This window comes from Dermochelys coriacea, chromosome 7 (genome assembly GCF_009764565.3).
Source record: "Dermochelys coriacea isolate rDerCor1 chromosome 7, rDerCor1.pri.v4, whole genome shotgun sequence".
Taxonomy (NCBI): domain Eukaryota; kingdom Metazoa; phylum Chordata; order Testudines; family Dermochelyidae; genus Dermochelys; species Dermochelys coriacea.
In genome coordinates, this window is record NC_050074.1 from 94,737,247 (window position 1) to 94,759,874 (window position 22,628).

Here is a 22,628-nt window from a genome sequence, read left to right on the forward strand (position 1 = left end):
CTGCCTCTTCACTCTGACTGTCTCTTTAATCTGTTCCCTGAAGCTCTGCTCCAGAGCAGTATTGTCTACAACAACTTGGTATTTATTTTTCAATTTATACGGCACATCTATGGTACAGTAGTGCCTCTAAGCACATCCATACAAATTTAAAAACATGCAATAGATTGACCAAATGTCAATAATACTAACTAAAGACTCCACCAACTAGACCACTGAAATCCTACCAGCTCAACCCAACCTTTGGAGAAAACTGGGGTAAATGTCTAAGCCTTGAAATATGTCCTAAAGCAACAAACATAGGCTCTGTCAATCCAAGAGCAAGTTCCAAAATTGGAGGCTTTTCACTGAGACCCCTTTGTAGGTAAACTAAAGCCAATAAATCCATGTCAACTATTAGATGAAGTGCCAGCTGATCTCAACATCTGAGTTAGACCATTAGGAACACACACCATATCCAAAAACTTAAAGGACTTTATAGGTCAGAAATCAACACCTTAAACCACAAACCAAGCAGAAGTCAGTAACATCAGTGAAGCACAGTGTGATCAATTCATTAACATTCTGTACTAGCTGAAGTTTCTTCAAGGGCTGCCTCATGAGAAGCACATTACAGTAATCCAGGGTTTGCCTGTACCACTTACTTTCTGGCTGAAGAAGTTGCATCCATTAGGCAAAACTATACTAGACCAGGGAACCGCTGGACCAGGAATGCAAGTATAGCCAAAATCACTGCTTTAGGAATTGATTATAGCCAAACTGTAAGTGAAGCCAAAACCACTAGTCCAGGTATGATAATGTAGCTGTTGGTTAATTATCTTCAGTCCTGGTCTACACTAGGCATTGAGTTCGAATTTAGCAGCATTAAATCGATTTAACCCTGCACCCGTCCACATGACGAAGCCCTTTTTTTTGACTTAAAGGGCTCTTAAAATTGATTTCCTTACTCCACCCCTGACAAGGGGATTAGTGCGAAATTGGTTTTGCAGGGTCGAATGTGGGGTACTGTGGATGCAATTAGACGGTATTGGCCTCCGGGAGCTATCCCAGAGTGCTCCATTGTGACCACTCTGGACAGCACTCTCAACTCAGATGCACTGACCAGGTAGACAGGAAAAGGCCCGCGAACTTTTGAATTTCAATTTCCTGTTTGGCCAGTGTGGCAAGCTGCAGGTGACCATGCAGAGCTCATCAGCAGAGGTGACCATGAGGGAGTCCCAGAATCGCAAAAGATCTCCAGCATAGACCGAACGGGAGGTACGGGATCTGATCGCTGTATGGAGAGAGGAATCCATGCTATCAGAACTACATTCCAGTTTTCAAAATGCCAAAACATTTGTGAAAATCTCCCAGGGCAGGAAGGACAGAGGCCATAACGGGGACCGGAAGCAGTGCCACGTGAAACTTAAGGAGCTGAGGCAAGCCTACCAGAAAACCAGAGAGGCGAATGGCTGCTCTGGGCAGAGCCCCAAACATGCCACTTCTATGATAAGCTGCATGCCATTTTAGAGGGTTCAGCCATCACTACCTCAGCTGTGTTGTTTGACTCCTTCAATGGAGATGGAGGCAACATGGAAGCAGGTTTTAGGGACGAGGAAGACGACGAGGAGGAGGTTGTAGATAGCTCACAGCAAACAAGCGGAGAAACCGGTTTTCCCAACAGCCAGGAACTGTTTCTCACCCTGGACCTGGAGCCAGTACCCCCTGAACCCACCCAAGGCTGCCTCCCGGACCCGCCAGGCAGAGAAGGGACCTCTGGTGAGTGTACCTTTTAAAATACTATACAAGGTTTAAGAGCCAGCATGTTTAATGATTAATTTGCCCTGGCATTCGTGGCTCTCCTGGATATACTCCTAAAGCCTTTGCAAAAGGTTTCTGAAGAGGGCAGCCTTATTCCATCCACCATGGTAGGACACTTTACTGCTCCAGGCCAGTAGCACGTACTCGGGAATCATTGTAGAACAAAGCATTGCAGTGTATGTTTGCTGGCATTCAAACAACATCCGTTCTTTATCTCTCTGTGTTATCCTCAGGACAGTGATATCATTCATGGTCACCTGGTTGAAATAGGGTGCTTTTCTTAAGGGGACATTCAGAGGTGCCCATTCCTGCTGGGCTGTTTGCCTATGGTTGAACAGAAATGTTCCCCACTGTTAGCCACGTGGTGGGGGGAGGCAAAATGCGACCTTGTAACGAAAGCACATGTGCTATGTATGTAATGTTAACAGCAAGGTTTATCGTGAAAGAGTGTACCCATTGTTCTATAAAATGTGTCTTTTTAAATACCACTGTCCTTTTTTTTTCTCCACCAGCTGAATGTGTTTCAAGGATCACAGGATCTTCTCCTTCCCAGAGGCTAGTGAAGATTAGAAAGTGAAAAAAAACGCACTCGCGATGAAATGTTCTCTGAGCTCATGCTGTCCTCCCACACTGACAGAGCACAGACGAATGCGTGGAGGCAGATAACGTCAGAGTGCAGGAAAGCACAAAATGACTGGGAGGAGAGGTGGCGGGCTGAAGAGAGGGCTGAAGCTGAAAGGTGGCGGCAACGTGATGAGAGGAGGCAGGATTCAATGCTGAGGCTGCTGGAGGATCAAACTAATATGCTCCAGCGTATGGTTCAGCTGCAGGAAAGGCAGCAGGAACACAGACCACTGCTTCAGCCCCCGTGTAACCAACCGCCCTCCTCCCCAAGTTCCATAGCCTCCTCACCCAGACGCCCAAGAATGCAGTGGGGGGGCCTCTGGCCACCCAGCCACTCCACCCCAGAGGATTGGCCAAGTAACAGAAGGATGGCATTCAATAAGTTTTAAAGTTTTAAACTTTTAAAGTGCTGTATGGCCTTGTCCTTCCCTCCTCCACCACCCCTCCTGGGCTACCTTGGTAATTATCCCCCTATTTGTGTGATGAATTAATAAAGAATGCATGAATGTGAAGCAACAATGACTTTATTGCCTCTGCAAGTGGTGATCGAAGGGAGGTGGGGAGGGTGGTTAGCTTACAGGGAAGTAGAGTGAACCAAGGGACGGGGGGGGTTCATCAAGGAGAAACAAACAGAACTTTCACACCGTAGCCTGGCCAGTCATGAAACTGGTTTTCAAAGCTTCTCTGATGCGCACCACACCCTCCTCTGCTCTTCTAACTGCCCTGGTGTCTGGCTGTGCATAACCAGCAGGCAGGCGATTTGCCTCAACCTCCCACCCCGCCATAAACGTCTCCCCATTACTCTCACAGATATTGTGGAGCGCAAAGCAAGCAGTAATAAGTGGAAATATTGGTTTTGCTGAGGTCTAACTGAGTCAGTAAACTGCGTCAGCGTGCTTTTAAACACCCAAATGTACATTCTACCACCATTCTGCACTTGCTCAGCCTGTAGTTGAACAGCTCCTGACTACTGTCCAGGCTGCCTATGTATGGCTTCACGAGCCATGGCATTAAGGGGTAGGCTGGATAACCATGGGCATTTCAACATCCCCAATGGTTATTTTCTGGTCTGGGAAGAAAGTCCCTTCCTGCAGCTTTTGAAACAGACCAGAGTTTCTGAAGATGCGAGCGTCATGTACCTTTTCCGGCCATCTCACATTGATGTTGGTGAAATGTCCCTTGTGATCCACCAGTGCTTGCAGCACTATTGAAAAGTACCCCTTGCAGTTTATGTACTCGCTGGCTTGGTGCTCCGGTGCCAAGATAGGGATATGGGTTCCGTCTATGGCCCCACCACAGTTAGGGAATCCCATTGCAGCAAAGCCATCCACTATGACCTGCACATTTCCCAGGGTCACTACCCTTGATATCAGCAGATCTTTGATTGCGTTGGCTACTTGCATCACAGCAGCCCCCACAGTAGATTTGCCCACTCCAAATTGATTCCCGACTGACCTGTAGCTGTCTGGCGTTGCAAGCTTCCACAGGGCTATTGCCATTCACTTCTCAACTGTGAGGGCTGCTCTCATCTTGCTATCCTTGCGCCTCAGGGCAGGGGAAAGCAAGTCACAAAGTTCCATGAAAGTGCCCTTATGCATGCGAAAGTTTCGCAGCCACTGGGAATCGTCCCAGACCTGCAACACTATGCGGTCCCACCAGTCTGTGCTTGTTTCCCAGGCCCAGAATTGGCGTTCCACCGCATGAGCCTGCCCCATTAGCACTAGGATGCCCACATTGCCAGGGCATGTGCTTTGAGAGAAGTCTGCGTCCATGTCCTCAACACTCTTGTAACCGCGCTGACGTCACCTACTTGCCCGGTTTTGCTTTGCCAGGTTCTGGTGCTGCATATACAGCTGGATAATGTGTGTGGTGTTTAATGTGCTCCTAATTGCCAAAGTGATCTGAGCAGGCTCCATGCTTGACGTGGTATGGCGTCTGCACAGAAAAAAGGCACGGAACGATTGTCTGCTGTTGCCCGACGGAGGGAGGGGCGACTGACGACTTGGCTTACAGTGAATTAAAATCAACAAAGGGGGAGGCTTTGCGAGAAACTGAATGGCCGCCTCAAGAATAGAACTCAAAACTGGGTTTAGCAGGCCTTGATTTCACAATCAAGGGAGAGAGGGAGGAGAAAATTAATACAAAACAAATCTGGTCTATTTCTTGTTTTGAGCCACTTCATCTATCTTTATACATCTTGCTGGCAGCAGACTGTGCAATACTACCGCTAGCCATCATGACCTCCTGGGGGCTCGGCAGAAGACAGTGCAGCATGTCTGCTGTCCATCATCTTCTGCTGGCTGCAGATTAAAAGACAGTGCACTGCCAGTAGGACTCAATCGCCATGAGACGAAACAAGGGAAATGACCTGGCTGAGTCATTCCCATGTTTGCCCAGGCGCCCAGTTAAAAGAGCACCCGGACTACGTCGACGATGGCTACCAGTCATACTGCACTGTCTGCTGCCAAAAGGCAATAAACTGCTGCTGTGTAGCAATGCAGTACAACATCTGCCAGGACCCAAGACACATACGGTGACGGTTAGCTGAGCGGGCTCCATGCTTGCCGTGGTATGGCGTCTGCACAGGTAACTCAAGAAAAAGGTGCAAAACGATTGTCTGCCCTTGCTTTTACAGAGGGAGGGAGGGAGAGAACAGGGGCCTGACGATATGTGCCCAGAACCACCCGCAACAATGTTTTAGCCCCATCAGGCACTGGGATTTGTACCCAGAATTCAAATGGGCGGTGGAGACTGCAGGAACTGTGGGATAGCTACCCACAGTGCAAAGCTCCAGAAGTCGATGGTTGCCTCGGTACTGTGGACACAGTCCGCCGACTACATGAACTTAGAGCATTTGTGTGGGGAAACACACACTCGACTGGATAAAAACACTTTCTACAAAACCGACTTCTATAAATTCGACCTAATTTTGTAGTGTAGACATACCCTTAATGATTTCTCAATCCTCTCCTCACCTACCATTTCAAATTTACTTCTATAGTCCATAGCTATTAAACTATATTAACAAACATTTCAGCAAACTCTGGGGCCCACAGCAAAATCTTAGTTCTTTTATTTGGAAAAGCCTTCTTCACATCACTTAGATGACATATCTTGATAAAACAATATTTTGTCTCAATTCTTGAAAATTGTTTAGTTACATTGGGTGATTGGAAAGGACATGTAATATGTAACTTTGCAAGAATTAGCCTGGCTCTCATTACCTGAGCACCAAGGTATTAAAAATGGGACTTCTGCCTCTGTCCTTCTTCCTCTGTTTTCCTGCCACTTTGAAATATTATCTGTTCTGAGCAAGTAATCTGTGCTAGATTTTAGTGCTTCTTAAATACATATTATTCTCACCCGTTGTTCCTGTTGTGGAATCTAGAGTTGCTCCTATAAAGTTTATTCTCTGACCTGGAGTTAGTATGAATTTTTCTGTAGCTGATGCTGAGGCCCAGACAATGGAATAGTGCTAATGCTCTGGATGTTGCCGATTGGACCTCTTGGGGAGACCAGCTTCTGAGAAGCCAGTGGTCCATATATGGGAACAGTGAGAGAAACCTGTGAGTACCCCAGAGATGTGGAGAGTCTAAAGCAGAGAACTTGATAATGATCTGCCCTTATCATGAATCTTAGGAAACATTTGTGGGAGTGGGGGATGGCTACATGAAATTAGGTGTCCTGTAGGTCGAGGGCAATGAACCAGTCTCCTGGATCTACGGACGGAATTATGGTAACTAATGTCACCATTCTGAAGTATTGTCCTAGAACATAGCCGTTCAAATTCCTGAGGTCGAGGATTGGTCTCCAGCCTCTGTCTTTCTTGGGAACAAATTAGTATTTGAAATAGAATCCTCTTCCAATGAACTCTGGTGGGATCAGTTCTATTGCTCCCAGAATGAGGACAGAATTAACTTTTTGTTTTAGGTGTTCCTCATGAGAAGGGGCCCTAAAGAGGAACGGGAATATGGGGATGAATGGGAAGGAGAAACAGAATGGAAGTGGATAGAGTAACCCACTTTGAAGACCTCCAGTATCCACTTATCTGAAATAAGGTATTCCCCAGACAGGTAGGTAATGTGATAGTCGGTTTCCAAATGGGGGGTAGTGACAAAATATGTGATCTGGTGGAGAGGACTGCTTGACCAAGATGTCAAAAATGCCTCTTAGAGGGAGGGACTGATTAGGTGGAGACCTCTGTTTCTGTGGTCTGGCCTTTCTTCTGAAGGGCTCCAGAGGCTTAGGGAAAATATATTGATAGTACTGGAATTATCTCAATCTTGGAGCAGTTTATGAAGCTGAATACAGCAGACAGTAGAACTCTGCATCTCAAGCTGGTCGTTGAAAAGGAACTGAGGGGAGGCAGGCTTAAACCTCCCTTATATGCTCACCGTCAGAGTCCGGGACATTGCTCTGTACAGGCACAGGCCCGCAGACACTACTTTGCAGTCTTCAATTGAGAATGCACAGGCGAGTGTACATCCTATGGTGGAGCACCCATCAGAACAAACACTTGATGAATGAGAAATTTCTTACCGGATAATTTTCTGTTAGCAGTTTCTCCCCTCATTCATCAATTCTTTCTACCTGTGGAATTCATAGATAGTCCAATATTTCTGGAGGCTCCAGGTGTATGCCCCACCCTTCACCTCAGGCCTTTAGAAGTGTTCTTCCAAAGTTTAGAAACCCTCCAGCAACCGATTAGCAGCATTAAGAAAACAACTTGATATAATATATAAATAACCTAAAGATAGTTATGTGTCCAAGTCTCCCTTTAGACAAATTTTTCAGCATTTACAAATTGTATTCTGATCATTTACCAGACTACCAGGATGGGCTGGGTGAGAAGAGAAGCTGCTAATAGAAAGATAATGATCAGATAAGAAATTTCTCATTTGGCTGCAGAGCTTCACTCCTCAATCAATGGCAAATAGTGAGCAGTGATTCACAGAAGAAGGGAGGGGAAGGATGAACAGAGTTTTAATTATTATTAAAGTACAATAATAGGCAGAAATGGAAATTCACCCCCATATAAAGCAAGAGCTTTATAGTTTAAAGAATTATTTGGGAACCAACCCAGCAGAACTTTCCTACCAATGGATGCCTCTGCAGAGGAATGGAAACTTATTTTGCAAATTTTCCTCAGATGAAGCTCACATACTTTGCCTACAATGCCTCTACAGACCTGGTAAAGGCAGTCTTCACTATTTCTTTGTAAACAGTTTCCCAGATGTCTAGTGAGCCACCTCATGCAGGATTTTAACATCTTGCCTGCTGCAACTTCGAGGTTCTAAGGCTTTTACATTTTGGCTAGAATGAGATGACACACACACACACCCCATATGCTTGAGATATAGCTTTAGAGAGCTAGGAACACCCATTTATGTCACAGTCTTCCAAAGGGGTGCCAAGGATTGAAACAAAATGATGGGAGGAAAACTATTTCCCTGTAATTGTGGAAAGAACATACCTAGAACAGTAAGGTTTCTGGAGTTATAAGAATAACCTTTTTCACACAACAACACTAGTGTGGTTCTTGCATGGATAGAAGAACTAATTCAACACTCAGCATTGTGAAGGTAATGGCAACTAGACCAGGTCCAGTGTGTCTAATCTGTCATTCTGATTAATATTGACACATGATGATATGCAGAGGGGAGCCTGATGCACCTGCATAAAGAACACAACTAGGTCTGCTAGCCAATTTCCTATGGTAATTGGTTGTCAGACTCCAGTAAACCATCCTGGAAAAACTCTAGTTTAGGTGAAATTACCAGAACTTTGTGGTAATTATTTGTGTTATGGTAGCATCTAGAGGCCACGACTCCTTTGCATTGGGGATTGTACAAATAAAGACACAGTCCCTACCCCAGAGAGCTTTCTGTTTCACACCAAATATATAATTTGATCAAATCAAAGAACAAAATCTCTCCTGGTTGAATTCTGTCTGGATACCAAAAAGTATTAGTGAGATTAATGGAAAAACCCTACTGAACTAAACTTCTCTTCCGATGTCCAGGCTATTAACTATAACCAGACCGTTGAGACCAAGATGGCATCCTTGATTCAGAAGATCAGGAGGTTCTTTTCAGCTGAAAAGGGGCACTGGTACAAATACCTTGATTGTGGTAATAGCCCGCTAGATGGCCCTAAGAACCTGAAAGGATGCCTGCCTTCTCCCTCAGGATGCCTAGCACCCATGTCAGAAGTTCAGGAGAGACCTAGTACCACTCAGGATGTTACTGCATGGAAAACGAGGATGAGAGTCTACAGTGCCCCAGCTTGCCATGCAGTAATATCCTGTGTGGACAGTGCTACAGCACAGTGTCCCAGGGTGCCTGATGTACTACTGTTTCAAAGATCAGGATGTAAAAGCATATTATGGAACTTTTAGTATTCTGTAGCAGTGTCCACACAGGACATTACTGTGCGGCTAGTTAAGTTAGTGCGCTGTAGATTCACACCTGGGCTTGCTACAGAGTAACATTCCATGTAGTCACACCCGAGTCCTTTTGAACATCGGAAGAGATTTTTCACCTGTCTCCCTATAATCCCAAAGTGGTGTGGCTGTGTGGGGAATGAAGCCCTTATGTGCTTCTATTCTAGGCAGGGACTGCCTGAAGTGCTCCTTGTACTTCAGTGACACCAGCCTATGGAGAGAGGGAAAGGCAGAGAGACAGAGAAACCTTGCCACCCACCAGACTCTGAGCCCCTTTCCCTGGCAGAGCAATGATCCTTGACCTGAAAGCCAGACAAGCACAATTCCATTTTATGTAACAGCCTGCAGTAGGGCTCCACAGGAGCGATAGGTTTCTCTGAATAACCAGACATGCTGCAGGGTCGGGGAGAGTCCATGAGCCTGAAAATCCCCACCTAACAGGTAAAGGAGAAAGGTTTAATAATTATTATTTCCTATTCTTGTCCTTTCAACCTGTTTCCCTTCATTTCTACCACACCCTTTCTTTCTTCAAATTACACATGATCCAGCTCATCTGCATTTGGCATCAGTGCTGCTGTTCTATACAAGTCTCCTAAATCCTCATTCACCAGTGTTGGTTTCCTTTTTTCTCCTCTTCTTCCATTCTCCCACCCTTGGGACTTCAGCCTCCATGTTGATCACCCCATTAGCTCTTGCTGACTTTTACTGATCTCGTTTGATTTGCACCCCCACTCCATGTAGGGGTGATTCCTTGTCTTTTGCCAACAAGTTGCCTACAAAGATAAACAATTCCATGATCTTCACATAACACTTACTTTCACTTACCCCTGTCCTTCCCTTAGCTGTTATCATCGTAGCGTAATATCTAGTCTTAGTACATAAGCTCCTTTGGACAAAGACTGTCTCTTTTTGGTTTTGTAAAATGCTAAGCACACATTACTAGTTATATAAACAACAACAATGAATGTAGATATTTTCATAATTTCTTTTAGCAAGAAGAGTATGCAACCCATAGTCCGCATTTCCTTCCTGCTCCATTCTCATTACCCACTTTTTTTTTTTACATCCTGTCCTCTGCCTTCTTTTCTTAAAAGAATGACTATACAAATATTTTGCAATGGTATTAAATAAAAAAATTAAAAATCCCCTAAGAACCACTACAAACCTCATCACTTAGTGTTCCAAGTTCAAGGCATGTTTCTTTGCCATACCTTCACTAATAAACACACATAGTACAGCATACAAAAGTAAAAAATATATAAAAATTAGAAGAAAATCCACACACAAAACGTTTTCCCTTGAGAGAGGAAGGCAGAAAGGGAGAATGACAGAACCATGTTCAACACACGCTGGTCACTTAATGCACTGCTGGAAGTTGCTCAGATACCATTGTGATAGAAATGGTATGAGAATCTAAGCAGAGTTGAGTTTCTGTAAGTGTGCTAGTGGAAAAAACATGGTCCTTAAATAACAAAGTTGTTATTTTTTTGGTGGGGGTGTATGAGGTCATGGTAAGACAATGAGAGCACCACAATCAGGAAGAGGAATGGGGCCTGATTGCAGAAAGCTGCTGCTGCTAGGTGCAGCTCTTCTTGATAGCTTTTCTCCTAGAGCTGTGGAGAGGATGTGGGGGAACTGGGCTTGCAATATGAGAACTGGGACCTGACTGTTCAGAACTATTACTGGCAGAGAGAGATAGCGGCTCAGGAGTTGCTAAGAGGAAAGCACTTTCAGTGTGCTCTTTAGAAGCAGCGACCTGCCCAGTCTGCTCCTTGCACCCCACAGTAACCATGAAAGCTTAGTTATCCTCCTGGTTCTTCCAAAGCTGGTTCCTTATAAGTTAGATTTATTTCTTGTGGCTGAGTGTTCCAATACTACATTGCCCTATCCTTGTTAATCTTATACATTGTCCTGATACGACACAGAGGGAGTAAGCTGTTGTTGAAATAACTGGCTTCCATTAGCAAGCATGTGATTGGCAGGATGATAAAGTCTTTTCCATCACAGGTCAGCTACTTTTTAAAAAGAGGGCAATCCTGCTGATCCATCTTTTAGCTACAGTCTCTCACTGAGTCCCAATTCTCCTGCCTTTTAGCTTTGATATGGTTCAAGCTTTCCCCCTTGTATCAGCCCCTACCTGTCATCAACTCCTCTGTACTGAACAGCAAATATCAGGAGTTTGACCTCAGGGCACAGTCCGGGTGGGCAGGTAAAACCTGACCAATGGACCTACTTCCTTATCTTTCATATCCCACAATTCATGAAGAAGTATCAAATTCAAACTAAAAAACAGAAGCATGACCTTTTATAAGAAGTTTCTGAAAAAGGCTATGTTGCCTTTCTAAGTTTTCTTGAAAAGAACTGTCATCTACCCTATTAAGAGAGAAATGGATGACAAAAAAGGAAGAGAGGGAAAACAGTGTTAAATCCTTACTAAAAGGTAACAGTTGCTCTTTATGAATACCTGAATCCCTATGAGTTTCTCATGAGACACACAAGAAATATAAAAGAAAAAATAAACAAAATATGCTACATAACTATTCTACAGCTAGAGGCTCAGTAACAAGCTAATTGCCTAAGTTTTTGAAGTTTATAAAATATCTGAAATTTTGTAGATTCCCAGTATGTACAAAAGACACTCTGTGAAGTATTATACAGCATAAAAAGAATTCTAGACATATACTGCTAATCCAAGCACAATTTAAATAATCATATATTAGCAGTACCATAAGTATTTATCTAGCATATTCAACAACTGGTACTTAAACATACAAAAATATTATTTATTTCCTATAGTAAATGCACACATATTCGCCCCATGCTCCTGCACAGCTGGAAATTACTTTTTTCCTGCAATAAATGTAGTCTCTTCTAAGATTTATAGGATTTATGATAATGAAAGTTGCAAAGAAGTTGTGCCACAATGAAATCAATCTTTAAACTTCTCTTCCCTTCAACTAAACTACTTACTGTAGTACAAAGTGGAAGACATTTAATCGCCTACAACACTAGTAATAAGGAAGGATATAAAAATCCAAAGGATGAAGTCTACTTATCAACCCAGGACCTCTGATGTAGAATACCAAAAGGAGAACTATATTTCCACACATCGAATTGCAGTTTCTGAAATTCTTCTTCCACTTCTCTTATCTACAGACATCACATTTCCATTGTATAGCTTTAACACAGGCTATGGGCCTGATCCTCTGCTCACTTATTCCAGATTTACACTTCATTGATTGCAAAAGTATCATTAAACCTGTGTAAGTGATCTTAGAATCTGACCCTATACCTTTTAACTTTATCACTGAAAAAGCTGCTCCCCCTCCCCCCCGTTTTTTGCTCATTAGCATGAGCGAGGGGAAGACTATCTGCAAAATGATTTTACAACAGGATTTTCATTTTTTGAGAAGATTTGGATTGCCGTGAGAAAGCTATGCAGAAGCAAAAACAGTGTGAATATACAGATAATCTGGCATGGAACCCTTCTTAGATTATCCCTTTTTTCTAGATGATTTTTGTCAAGTGGCAACACTGCTGAATAATGTTGTCAAAGGTCTTGGAGTGCTTAAGTCAATCCCATCTTTATTTGGTTAACTATTCATTTCACAGTTCAGGTAACACTTTTACTATATTTGTGAAACAAAAGAAAACAAAAAGTATGATAAATCCTTTTTTTAAAAAAAGATGTCAGGTTAAAAAAAACTGAGGAAGATGAATTGTTAGCGATGGACATAGCATAAGAATCTAACGAGAACAGGAAATAGAAGTAATGGGATGAAACAAAGATAAGTAAGATTCAGTCTGGAAAATTTTCTTTATGGTGAGATCTGTGGAACAGTCTTCCCAAGGGAGGAGTTTGGAGCCCATCACTAAAGACATTTAAAATTAAAATGGACATAGCATTAGAAATCAGTCATCACTAGGGTGGAATATGGCAGCAGTTTAACAGGGTAAAACAATTCTACATAACAGTTTAGGACAGGCAGTAGGGAACAATACTATGTCAAATTGAAAATGCAGGATGTAATTCAGTAGGCAGAAGGTAATTGCCTGAAATGGAATCAGGCCAGCAAACCGACATGTATACTCTTGCATAAAAAGTGACACGGTATCTAGACAGGTTTCAGAGTAGCAGCCGTGTTAGTCTGTATTCTCAAAAAGAAAAGGATTACTTGTGGCATCTTAGAGACTAACAAATTTATTTGAGCATAAGCTTTCCTGAGCTACAGCTCACTTCTTCAGATGCATTCAGTGGAAAATTAGTAATGAGAACCACAATTTAACATTTTATCCACAAGATGGCACCTCTGGTAGCACAGTGCCCCCTAACATCATGCTGGGGAAACAGTTTAATACTAACTCATAGGGAAGAGTCCCACTAATACCACCTAAAATAACTGCTGTTTTTCAACAGTGGTTACACTGAGAAGTCTAAAAACAATGAGAGATCATTGAATTGTACCAACTTCGGCACTAATCAAAAGGGGGAACTCAACAGGATAAAAAAAACAACTGATGTCTTACTTGTCTGAGGTCGATGAAAGCTAACTGCAGCGTGTCCCCATGGAATCCTGGCACAGGCTCAGAACTAGCGAACACTGTAAGCAAAGTTTAGAAATATTAAGGAGGCAGAATTAAAGAAAAACAAACTAACAGCAACTTCTATTCATTAAAAATGTGGGATACTACAAAGGAGTAAACATTAACTATTTTGATAGAAATCAAAGATTATAACATTAATTCACATTCTCCATCATTTAAAATTCTTATAATCCTTAATTATGATACATTTATCCTACATAAAGTTCAAAACCAGTAATAATACTCCAATCATGTCAGCAGCACATTTTATACTTTTGTCCTGAGGTGACTGATTACAAAAGCATTTTGAAACGATACCAATTCCATGGCTGTCAACGTATTTTTAAACATCTGCTTTTGTCATAGCATCTGCTCTATAAAAATCTCACCTCTAGTCAAACAGCAATAAAAGGCAGACACTTAGGTGGGAGTTAGCTTAATGTGCAGACAACAGGTGGAAAGTTCTAAGCACCATAATCAGAACAGAGGTGGAATGTCTGCTCATGCCTTTTAACAAGTTTTTTGATAATGGAATTTTGCTCTTTAAAAAGCCCAAAGTAGGTTGTCAGAATTGGAAGGCTGAAGTATGTTCAAAAGCAAAAAGGGGAGGGGACATATATTAAAAAACTAGCTACATTATTTCAGTAAGATGTATGACTTTTTGTATGTCATATGTATTGATATTTGCTGTTAAAGTGTTTTAAAAATCAGATTTATTTTTAACAACTTATTTTTATGGCATTTTAAAAAAAAGCTAGTGAATTAGGAAAGAAAGCAGGAAAAATAAATAAAAGTTACAAGGAACTTGAAAATTAATTTAAAAAATTCCACAGTAAGATGCAACACAAATGAACCCACAATTAGGAAAAAGGCAGAGTGGATGATCTAATCTAATTAAAATTGTCCAGTGGAAGGTGATGAATCCTTCAGGAAGGAGAAAGCAACAGCCACTACCAGTAGTGCATCAAGGTGCTAGCCAGATCCACTTCTGCTTCTCCCTTTGTACCCCCTTGTGGAGCTTTTTGGGCACAATGCCCCAGCAGTTCCTTCCCTTCCTCTCAAGAGCACCACATGGGTTGAAGCCCTCCACAGAATTTCCAGCAGGAATGGCCATTTTAAGGTGGCTCCTGGACGCAGCAGCTGCACCCACTGCCACCAGGGGCAAGTTGATCCCTCTTTGCCCCTTTATGGAGCTAGGACTTTGGGGGCACATGACCCCAGCAGCGCACCTCACCCACCCAACAACACTGGAGGAGGGGGAAAAGCCCAGGTGCCCTAATGAATCATCAGTTCCAGACACTCTGTGCTCTTTGTGGGGTGGTGAGATTGACTTTTGGATGCAGGAGGTATGGGAAAGGGGAATAACTGAATGCTTAGACCCTGGTGGCATTATCCCAAACCTAGACCAAAGGGACATCAGAGCATACACTTCATATACGATCAGTAGAATTTCTACCATCTTGCACCTGACAGCTGCAGGGACCCAACCTAGCCCCTTTGGACAGCAACAGAGCAGGAAAACCATTGGTGCATGGTGTCCTTCCAGTCCCAGTTAGGATAAGTGCCCAAAGAGGAGGGGACCCTCTCTTTAAAAAAAAAAAAGGGACTAATGATACTAAGTAGATTGAAAGTTGGGAATAGTCTATTGTATACAGGGGTGAAAACCAGCCAAGCAAATAACAGGCGGACACTTTTGGGGAGCAGGAATGTTAAGGGAGAGCATAGGCTATGGGTTTGGCACATTTTTCAAAGCTTAAATGATTCAGAGCCAAAAAGTTGTGCACATTGTAAGGCTATTGGACCACAAGATCTTCTTCTTCTTCTTCATCCTTCTTCTATTTCTTGTTACATTCACTTGCTGCATCATGTCTTTATTTAAGCTCTTTGGGGCAAGGACTGCCTCAACACTGTCTATGTACATGTTTCTGCATGCACCTTAACATTGCCATTTCCTGACATCTAAGTGCCTTTTTATCTTAACATTCTTGTAATTCAGTTTTTACATATGGAAATTCATACGTTTTAAAAATAGAAAAATGAAGAATTTCTTTCACCATATTCAGCTATTTGCTAGATGTCAACGGAATGCTCTGTACTGCTCAATATGACCAGTCATCAGAGGCAAAAGCCCTTGCCTCATTCCTTACCCACCTTTCTACCCTGTATGGAAAAAGACAGGACTCTTTAGAAGAGTCTTGTCTCCAGACATTTACACCCGCACTTATTGTATAGCAGAAGACAGCAGAAGTCTTCCCCACACACCTTCCCAGCACTGTCTCTGAACTTTCCTAGCTATTTATATATGCACTGAATCCATAGAATGATGGCAGGCAAATAAAAAGTCACATTACAAATCCAGTGTGTATGCACAAAGTATATTTTAGAAAGCCATATAACTTTGACATTCACACCCAGTTTCTATCACGTTACCAAAGGCACATTTACAACCTGGAGATTATCTTCCCACCAAATCTCAACCTTTTGCTATGTACCACAGCTGTACTAGAGATGGTTAAACAAAGAAGCATATTGCTAATAATAATAATAAACCATATACAGGCATGCTTTTTAAAATCTGTTAGCTTTGTGCAAGTCTATTCTTCTCACTGTAGGGTAGGTTCTAACATTGATAAAAATTGGTCTTTGTTGTCTTAAATAGTAGGTAGTGCTCATATGGAACACTAGGTTGTTGTTATTTAACTATTAGTGGTGCATATAGCAACAATTCTATTTAAGGCTGCAGAAGTGTTTCAATTCTAATGGGTCACTTTCTATTTTTTACCTTCCAGGCTGAAATTTAGCAGGTTTGTTCAAAGAATGGGAGTGATTTTTTAAAAAGGACATTTGAATACAAATGGTTTAGCTGTTTTTAAGAATTAAGAGAATGATTATAATATATTTGCCTTGCTATACAACAAATCTGCAACTTTTTTAATATAGCATTTTTCATCTGCAGATGTCAAAGCATTTTACAAAAGAAGGTAGGTACCACTGTCTTAATTTTACAGAGGGGAAACTGAAGTGTACAGTAGGTCAGTGGAAGAACTGAAAACAGAACCTAGGTCTCCCGACTCCCGAGTCCAGTGTCCTATCCACCATACCACATTGCCTCCCTGGAAGGGTAGAATGTAGTTTGCAAAGAGGTTAGCTAGAAAATGTTGAAAGTCAAATGAAAGCTGACATACAGAAAGAAGATACTGGTTCAACTAATGGAAAGAAAAAATAATAAATGGCCCCAATCAACCAAACAGCTATGCATACAATTAACTTCAGCATGGAGCAGTCCCATTGAGTTCAATGAGATCAGTCCCATGCATAAAGTTAAGCATGTGTGAAAGTGCTTGCAGTAGTATATACCATACCAATAAAGTGTTTTGTACAAATGGGCAAAATAGAGACTAAAGAATATCCTAATGGGCAACTGTCAATTATAAGTGTAGAGTAAGACTATTAGAGGCATAGTTTATTATTTGCATAATAGTAGTGCTCTGGCCCCAGTCAAGAATCAAGGCCCTTCTTGAGGGCTTCTAAAGGTGATTGCCAAAGCATTTGAAAAAAATTTAAATAAAAATTTTAGACAATAAAGCAATCTCAGAATTCATTAATTTGGACAAATATATTAATTTACAATAAAAATTAGTTTAATTTTCACTAACCAAAGTTTTCATTAAAAAAAATCTACATTTTAGACCAGATCCAAGACCAATAGAAATATGTGGTAATTAACTGTTACATTGTTCATTAACTGTTGGTTAGTGCTGACTGGTTAACAGTGACCAACGTATTTAAATCTGATTTCTGAGTTGCTTGTGTTTCCTGTATTAGGAAACATACTATATCAGTGATATAGCTAACATTCTACGCAGAGGGTGGGGAAAGATTCATTGTAGAAGTATTTTTGTAAAAAATAAAGTTTGAAGCATTGGTGGGAAGAGAGCTGCCAAAAATTAAATTTTAAAGAAAAAGTATTAGCTTTTTTTGTTAAACAAACCATATCAAGAAAATATTGCCGGCACACCTACTAGCATATGGAAATCTCCTCATATTTTCCTAGACTGTGAAACCACACTTCTTCACTACTTCCAACTCTAAATGACAACATATCCTACTATTATCTTCTGTAGGCATTCCGTGACTGCCTGGGACTGCCATTTTTTCCAAGGACAGGGACTGTAATTCTGTCAAGCCCAGTTGTCAAATACAGTGCCAAGCTCATGGGAATTACATTTGATGTGTTCCTGAAGCCCAATGGTTTCTTACATTGGGTATTTCTTCAGCAACTTGCCATAGAGAACACATAAGGAAGAGAACTAAATGAGCCGTAGCCTAACGATATCTGCTCTTTCGGGGCAGTCCGTAAATTACATAATGCAATGGAGGATGGGGCAGGAGGAAAGGTCCTCAATTTTTTGTGTCTGTTTCAGTGTTACAAGGTACAGGTGGGTCTTGAAAATTGCTCAAAAATGTGTTATGTAATTTATGGACAGTTTTTTTTATTATGTGTTATGTGTGGGGTGGGGCCCCCAAAATATTCCTGTTTAGGGCTCCCAATGGGCTAGCATTGCCTCTGGTTATAGATATATAATTTTGAAGCAGAAGGGACCCTAGTTATGGCAAAGGTCAGACAAGTAGATTTTTGTCTGGGTTACCACATTTCCATGACCATTTTATGACGCTAATTAGATATTTTATATTGCAGAATGTTTTAAAGTGGACCAAAAGTAACATCTAGAGTTAAGATTGTCAGTGTATCCATTCTAAAGGATCCTGTCTAGATACTGATAAAATGTTGCCATACTTTTATCTTTCAGAAAAAAAATCCTCCATATTTGTTCTCAACCTAAGAGTGATTTTTTTTTAATTTGACCAAAAATGATTGAGACATTTTGTATAGGATAGATAGAGAGAAAATTGCAAAGATTTGCCATTAAAAAAATCCTCAGGGGTTTGGGAAAGAAACTTGAAATCTGGCAGGGAATTAAGTTGCATATATGCATTATGATGGCCTGGTAAAAAAATCTTTGGTTTGGCCAAGTCATAAGAAAATGTACAGTATTTAGTTCACGCACCCTGTTTTTGTTCACAGGTCTCCCAGCATACTAATAGCACTGTTTAACACAAATATGCATTCACTAAACAACCCTGCATCATTCAACATCCAGCCCATGCACTTTATGAAGCTTGGGAGCAAAGAAGAAATAATTTGCAATTATGTAATTAAAATATGGATGGTAAAATGTATGCAAAAGGGAGGCAAGTTTTAAGACTGTGCAGACAGCTTCAACTCTGGTATTTCTTGGTGTGAATGTTTTGTTCTTTTAACTAACTTTTGTATATAAAATAAGGATGTGCATTTAAATAATAAACCCTAGGGAGTCGCAAACCTTTTAGATTTTATAGGCCAAGTTCAGTGTACAATCCGGGACTCTTTGAATTCCTTCATTCCTCCCAACAAATTTTCTCTGTGCCACTGTCCCATCCCCCTCTATTTCAGGGACTCCCTGCAACACTCCCCCTGTTCCCCTACCTCATGCCTGGGCTCTGTCTCTTCCATTCCTCTTCCCCTGACACCATCCCCTATTCTCCCCCCCACACACACGTGAGAAGAGCTGTGTGTGCCCCCTTTGCCCTTCTCTTTCCACTCATACCAGGGTCCCCCATTCTCCCTGCTGTCAGGGGGTCTGCGTGTCTCCATGTCAGGGGACTCTGGTTGCATCCTATTTCCCTCTTCCCTATGATTCCCCCCCCCCACTTTCCCTCCATACTAGGGCTCCTGAATCTCCCCCTGCCAGGAATTCTGTGTACTCTGCTTTCCTCCCATACTTATTGCCTCCTTCCCTCCTTTTGCCCCCACACCTCTCTTCTCCTTAATCCCCCATTCCATCTCTTACCAGGGTCCCCCATTCTCTCCTCATGCCAGGGGCTGTGTGTATGTCCCAATTCCCCCCATCCCGCATGCCAGGTTTCCCCATCCCCCATTGAGAGAATGGGCAGAGATGAAATAGAGGTATTGTTATGCTGGAAAGTATTAATTGGTGTCATTAACCAGTTCTTTGATCTACAGACAATTGCAGAGGTGCTTTAAGCTGTGGCTGTGCTAAACAGATGGCAACAGATGTGTCCCCCCCATTCCTCCCCTCTGGTTTTCCAGTTTTCCCCCCAAATCAATAGGGTTCTGCTCATTGATGTCTGGAATGTTTCCTGAAATTTTGGAATTGATTGGACGTGGTGTTCAAATATTATCGTGTTGCATCCAAACACAGAAATGCCATAGAGTTAAGCTGTAAGGCCTCACAAACTCTGCCAATAAGTACACAGTCATTTTAATTTATATCCTAAGACAAAGAACATCTCCGCTATGCTGAAATTTAGGTTATCTGTAACAGTAAACAGTGATAATACTGAGCCTCTCTGAAATTCTATATTTAACAAAATGCCAGGGTCTACTATTTATTTTATGACAAAAAATCCTTACCTATTAACAATCCCTAAGCATATGCAACCATCACTTCATGTCTGTGACTTGCTCATGTACAGGCCTTGAAATTCAACATTTACTTTCAGAGCATAAATGAATGGTTTGCACCTAAGTGATAGAAACTTAAATTTCGGTACATGCTTAAGGTCATAAGTTAACTGAGCACAGCTGTTTCTTCACCTTCATAGCACTGCTTCTTGGATTCTAACTCAAGACAGCAAAGCAGTAAATTAATTTTTAACCCCCAGAACATGAAGATTTAAGGCCAAATCCTGACCCAAAAATCATTTCAGCATCACAGAGCCTTTAGCAGCTTTGCACCACTGTTGGACTTACCAGCTACTCAACATACCCTGAGGAGACCTTCCCTGAGGCTGTCAACTAGCACTTAAAAGTCATCACCCACTGCCCACTGAACGCATGACATCCCTCTCTTCCCCCAAACTGCCATGAAGGATGACCTCAGATGAGTTAGCGCCAACATGACTTCCCAGGAGAGGGGAGTGCAGCCAGCAGACTGAGTAGGCTATGGAGCAGGAGACGGTCTCCTGCAAAGAAACAACAGGGCTTTGGCTCCTCAACCTCTTACTTGTCTGTATGTGAGGCCACCTGCAAATGGGCTAAATAAAGTGAAATAAGGTCCAAATTACCTCTTCCCCCTAAGGCTGCTGCAACTCTATCCAGGCACAATATGGCAAAAAAAGGGAAGATCTATGAGAGAGTGGTTGGACGGGAATGGCTGCAGGAGCTGATTTGCATTAATCCTCTTATCTCTCAAGAAGTTTCTGAAATTTTATGTCCTTTTATGGACTGGGTGCAAATCCCTTCCATCTCTCTTATATACAAGCCCAACTGTCCTAAGAGTCAGCCAGGCTGATGCACAAGTGGGTTATGAGGCCTGCTAAGCCCTGTGTGCCTCTTAGTGACATTTAATCCTTCATCAGGATGTAGCTCTTTATTTTTTAAAAGTAATGATATAGCAAAATTCTTTGGTAACTTTCTCACTATTAATATTTCTAAATCAGTTACAATTTCATTAAAAATGCTGATGTCAATATATCCAGAATGGCATGATGTTATAAATTAAAACTTTATATCCCCTTAAACCACAGACCCCGAGTTCTACAATTATGCCAAGCGTAAGTCCAAATTTAAATATATATTTTGACAGTGTCCATGGCAAGTCAAGTTTTCCCACAAACAGGTCTTTTGCTGCAGGTCTTATTCTATTTTAATAAATATATTTAAATGGTTTCAAATACTGTGGATCTAAACATACTTTCAGGTATACTTTTTATTTTCAAAAAGCAATTTTAGTTCCGGTCACCTTAGATAGGAAACATTTCTACTTATATTTAATACTACAAATTACCAAATAATCTGAGCAATAACCGTAGTTTTAGAACATTACATATATACATTACATATATATATATATAGATAACATTACATATATATATCCGATTATATATTATTAGTGGTGGGCACACATATAATGTGTTTGTAAGTCAGAAAATCCAAAAGTTTGGATGCTTTCCTGAAGCTTTTTCTGTGTACCTGTGGCTCTCCAGCAGAACCAGTGCTCAGTCTCTCCTAGCAATCTCCCTTCCCCAAACAAACTCCTGCTACTCTTACCCACTGCATTGCAGGGAGAGACCCAAACAGCCTGCTACAGTTTAAGAGTTTTATCTTTGGGAGCTGACCCCATTTCCCCGTATTCTGGCGCAAGCAGGAGGATTTCTCTGTAGCTTTTCTGCAACAGGCCTCAGTGATATGGCCTCTTAAATGATAATCAGAAAAAAACTTGGGAAACCCTAAACTTATCTCATTCATACTAGCTACAGATTACCACAGATATAAAAGACTGCAAAATACTCTTCACATTGTATAATATATAGGGAATAAAACAACTACTTCAGTTCCAGTAAGAACACCTGCAAAACCTCCACCCATCCCGTGAATCAAATCCAAAACTTTTAAAATTTTGGGAAAAGTTGATTAAGTTCCCCAACCTCCCCCCAAAAAATTTCTCCTGGAGACAGACCAGTCACAACATGCCTTCGTTAACATTTCTCTTTCTTCTCACATGCTTGTCTCCTTGGAAATGGGAAGGCCTGACAACATAATTTCCTCTTTTAGCATCAGAGGAACTTCATCCTGAGGCAGCCAGGTAATCTGCTCCTTCTGTTCTCTAGCATCAGGAGCAAGTAACCTCACTGCTGAACCATGCTGATTTGCCTCTTTAAAATGTAAACCGGTATGGATCCTCAAAATGCAATGCAGGATTGTGAAATCTCAGAGCATGCCACAAGAGTTCTTCCTCTATTCCCACAAGAATCACTAGTCCTTGTACTCGTTTTATGAGTAACAAAATTTCAGTCTTGAGGGAGGTTAATACAGAATCTTTTTCAAACACTAAATTCACTAACAATTTTTTTAAGAAAACAAATTTTACAGGAAATCAAATTTTTGCCACTGTTATCTCCATCTCCCGTTTGTATAATATACTACTTGTAAACCTGAAAGAATAAAAAAAAGTATCATTAAAATCAGAACAAATGTCTAGATTAGAATGTTGCTAAGAATTAAAATGGCTTCTTAGAAGCACTGAACTTTCTGCATTATACCTGAAAACTTTCGAATTCAAAATGCATCTACTTCCCTGGGTCAATAAAACATCAAATCCATTTATCAAATACAGTA

General features: G+C 41.5%; 1 protein-coding gene across 16 annotated transcripts in view; it reads right to left on the reverse strand.

The window, feature by feature from the left end:
* EXOC6 (exocyst complex component 6) overlaps nucleotides 1–22,628 on the reverse strand; it is a 187,648-nt gene that overhangs the window by 21,261 nt on the left and 143,759 nt on the right. For 11 of the 16 annotated variants that reach the window (XM_043518195.1, XM_043518193.1, XM_043518192.1 and 8 more), the window contains one exon: nucleotides 13,391–13,464. In XM_043518195.1, the coding sequence (XP_043374130.1) occupies nucleotides 13,391–13,464 (74 nt within the window). Of the gene's footprint in view, nucleotides 1–12,431; nucleotides 12,736–13,390; nucleotides 13,465–21,560; nucleotides 22,445–22,628 lie in introns of those variants that run through there. The other 5 variants (XR_006282535.1, XR_006282536.1, XM_043518202.1 and 2 more) reach the window with 2 other exon arrangements.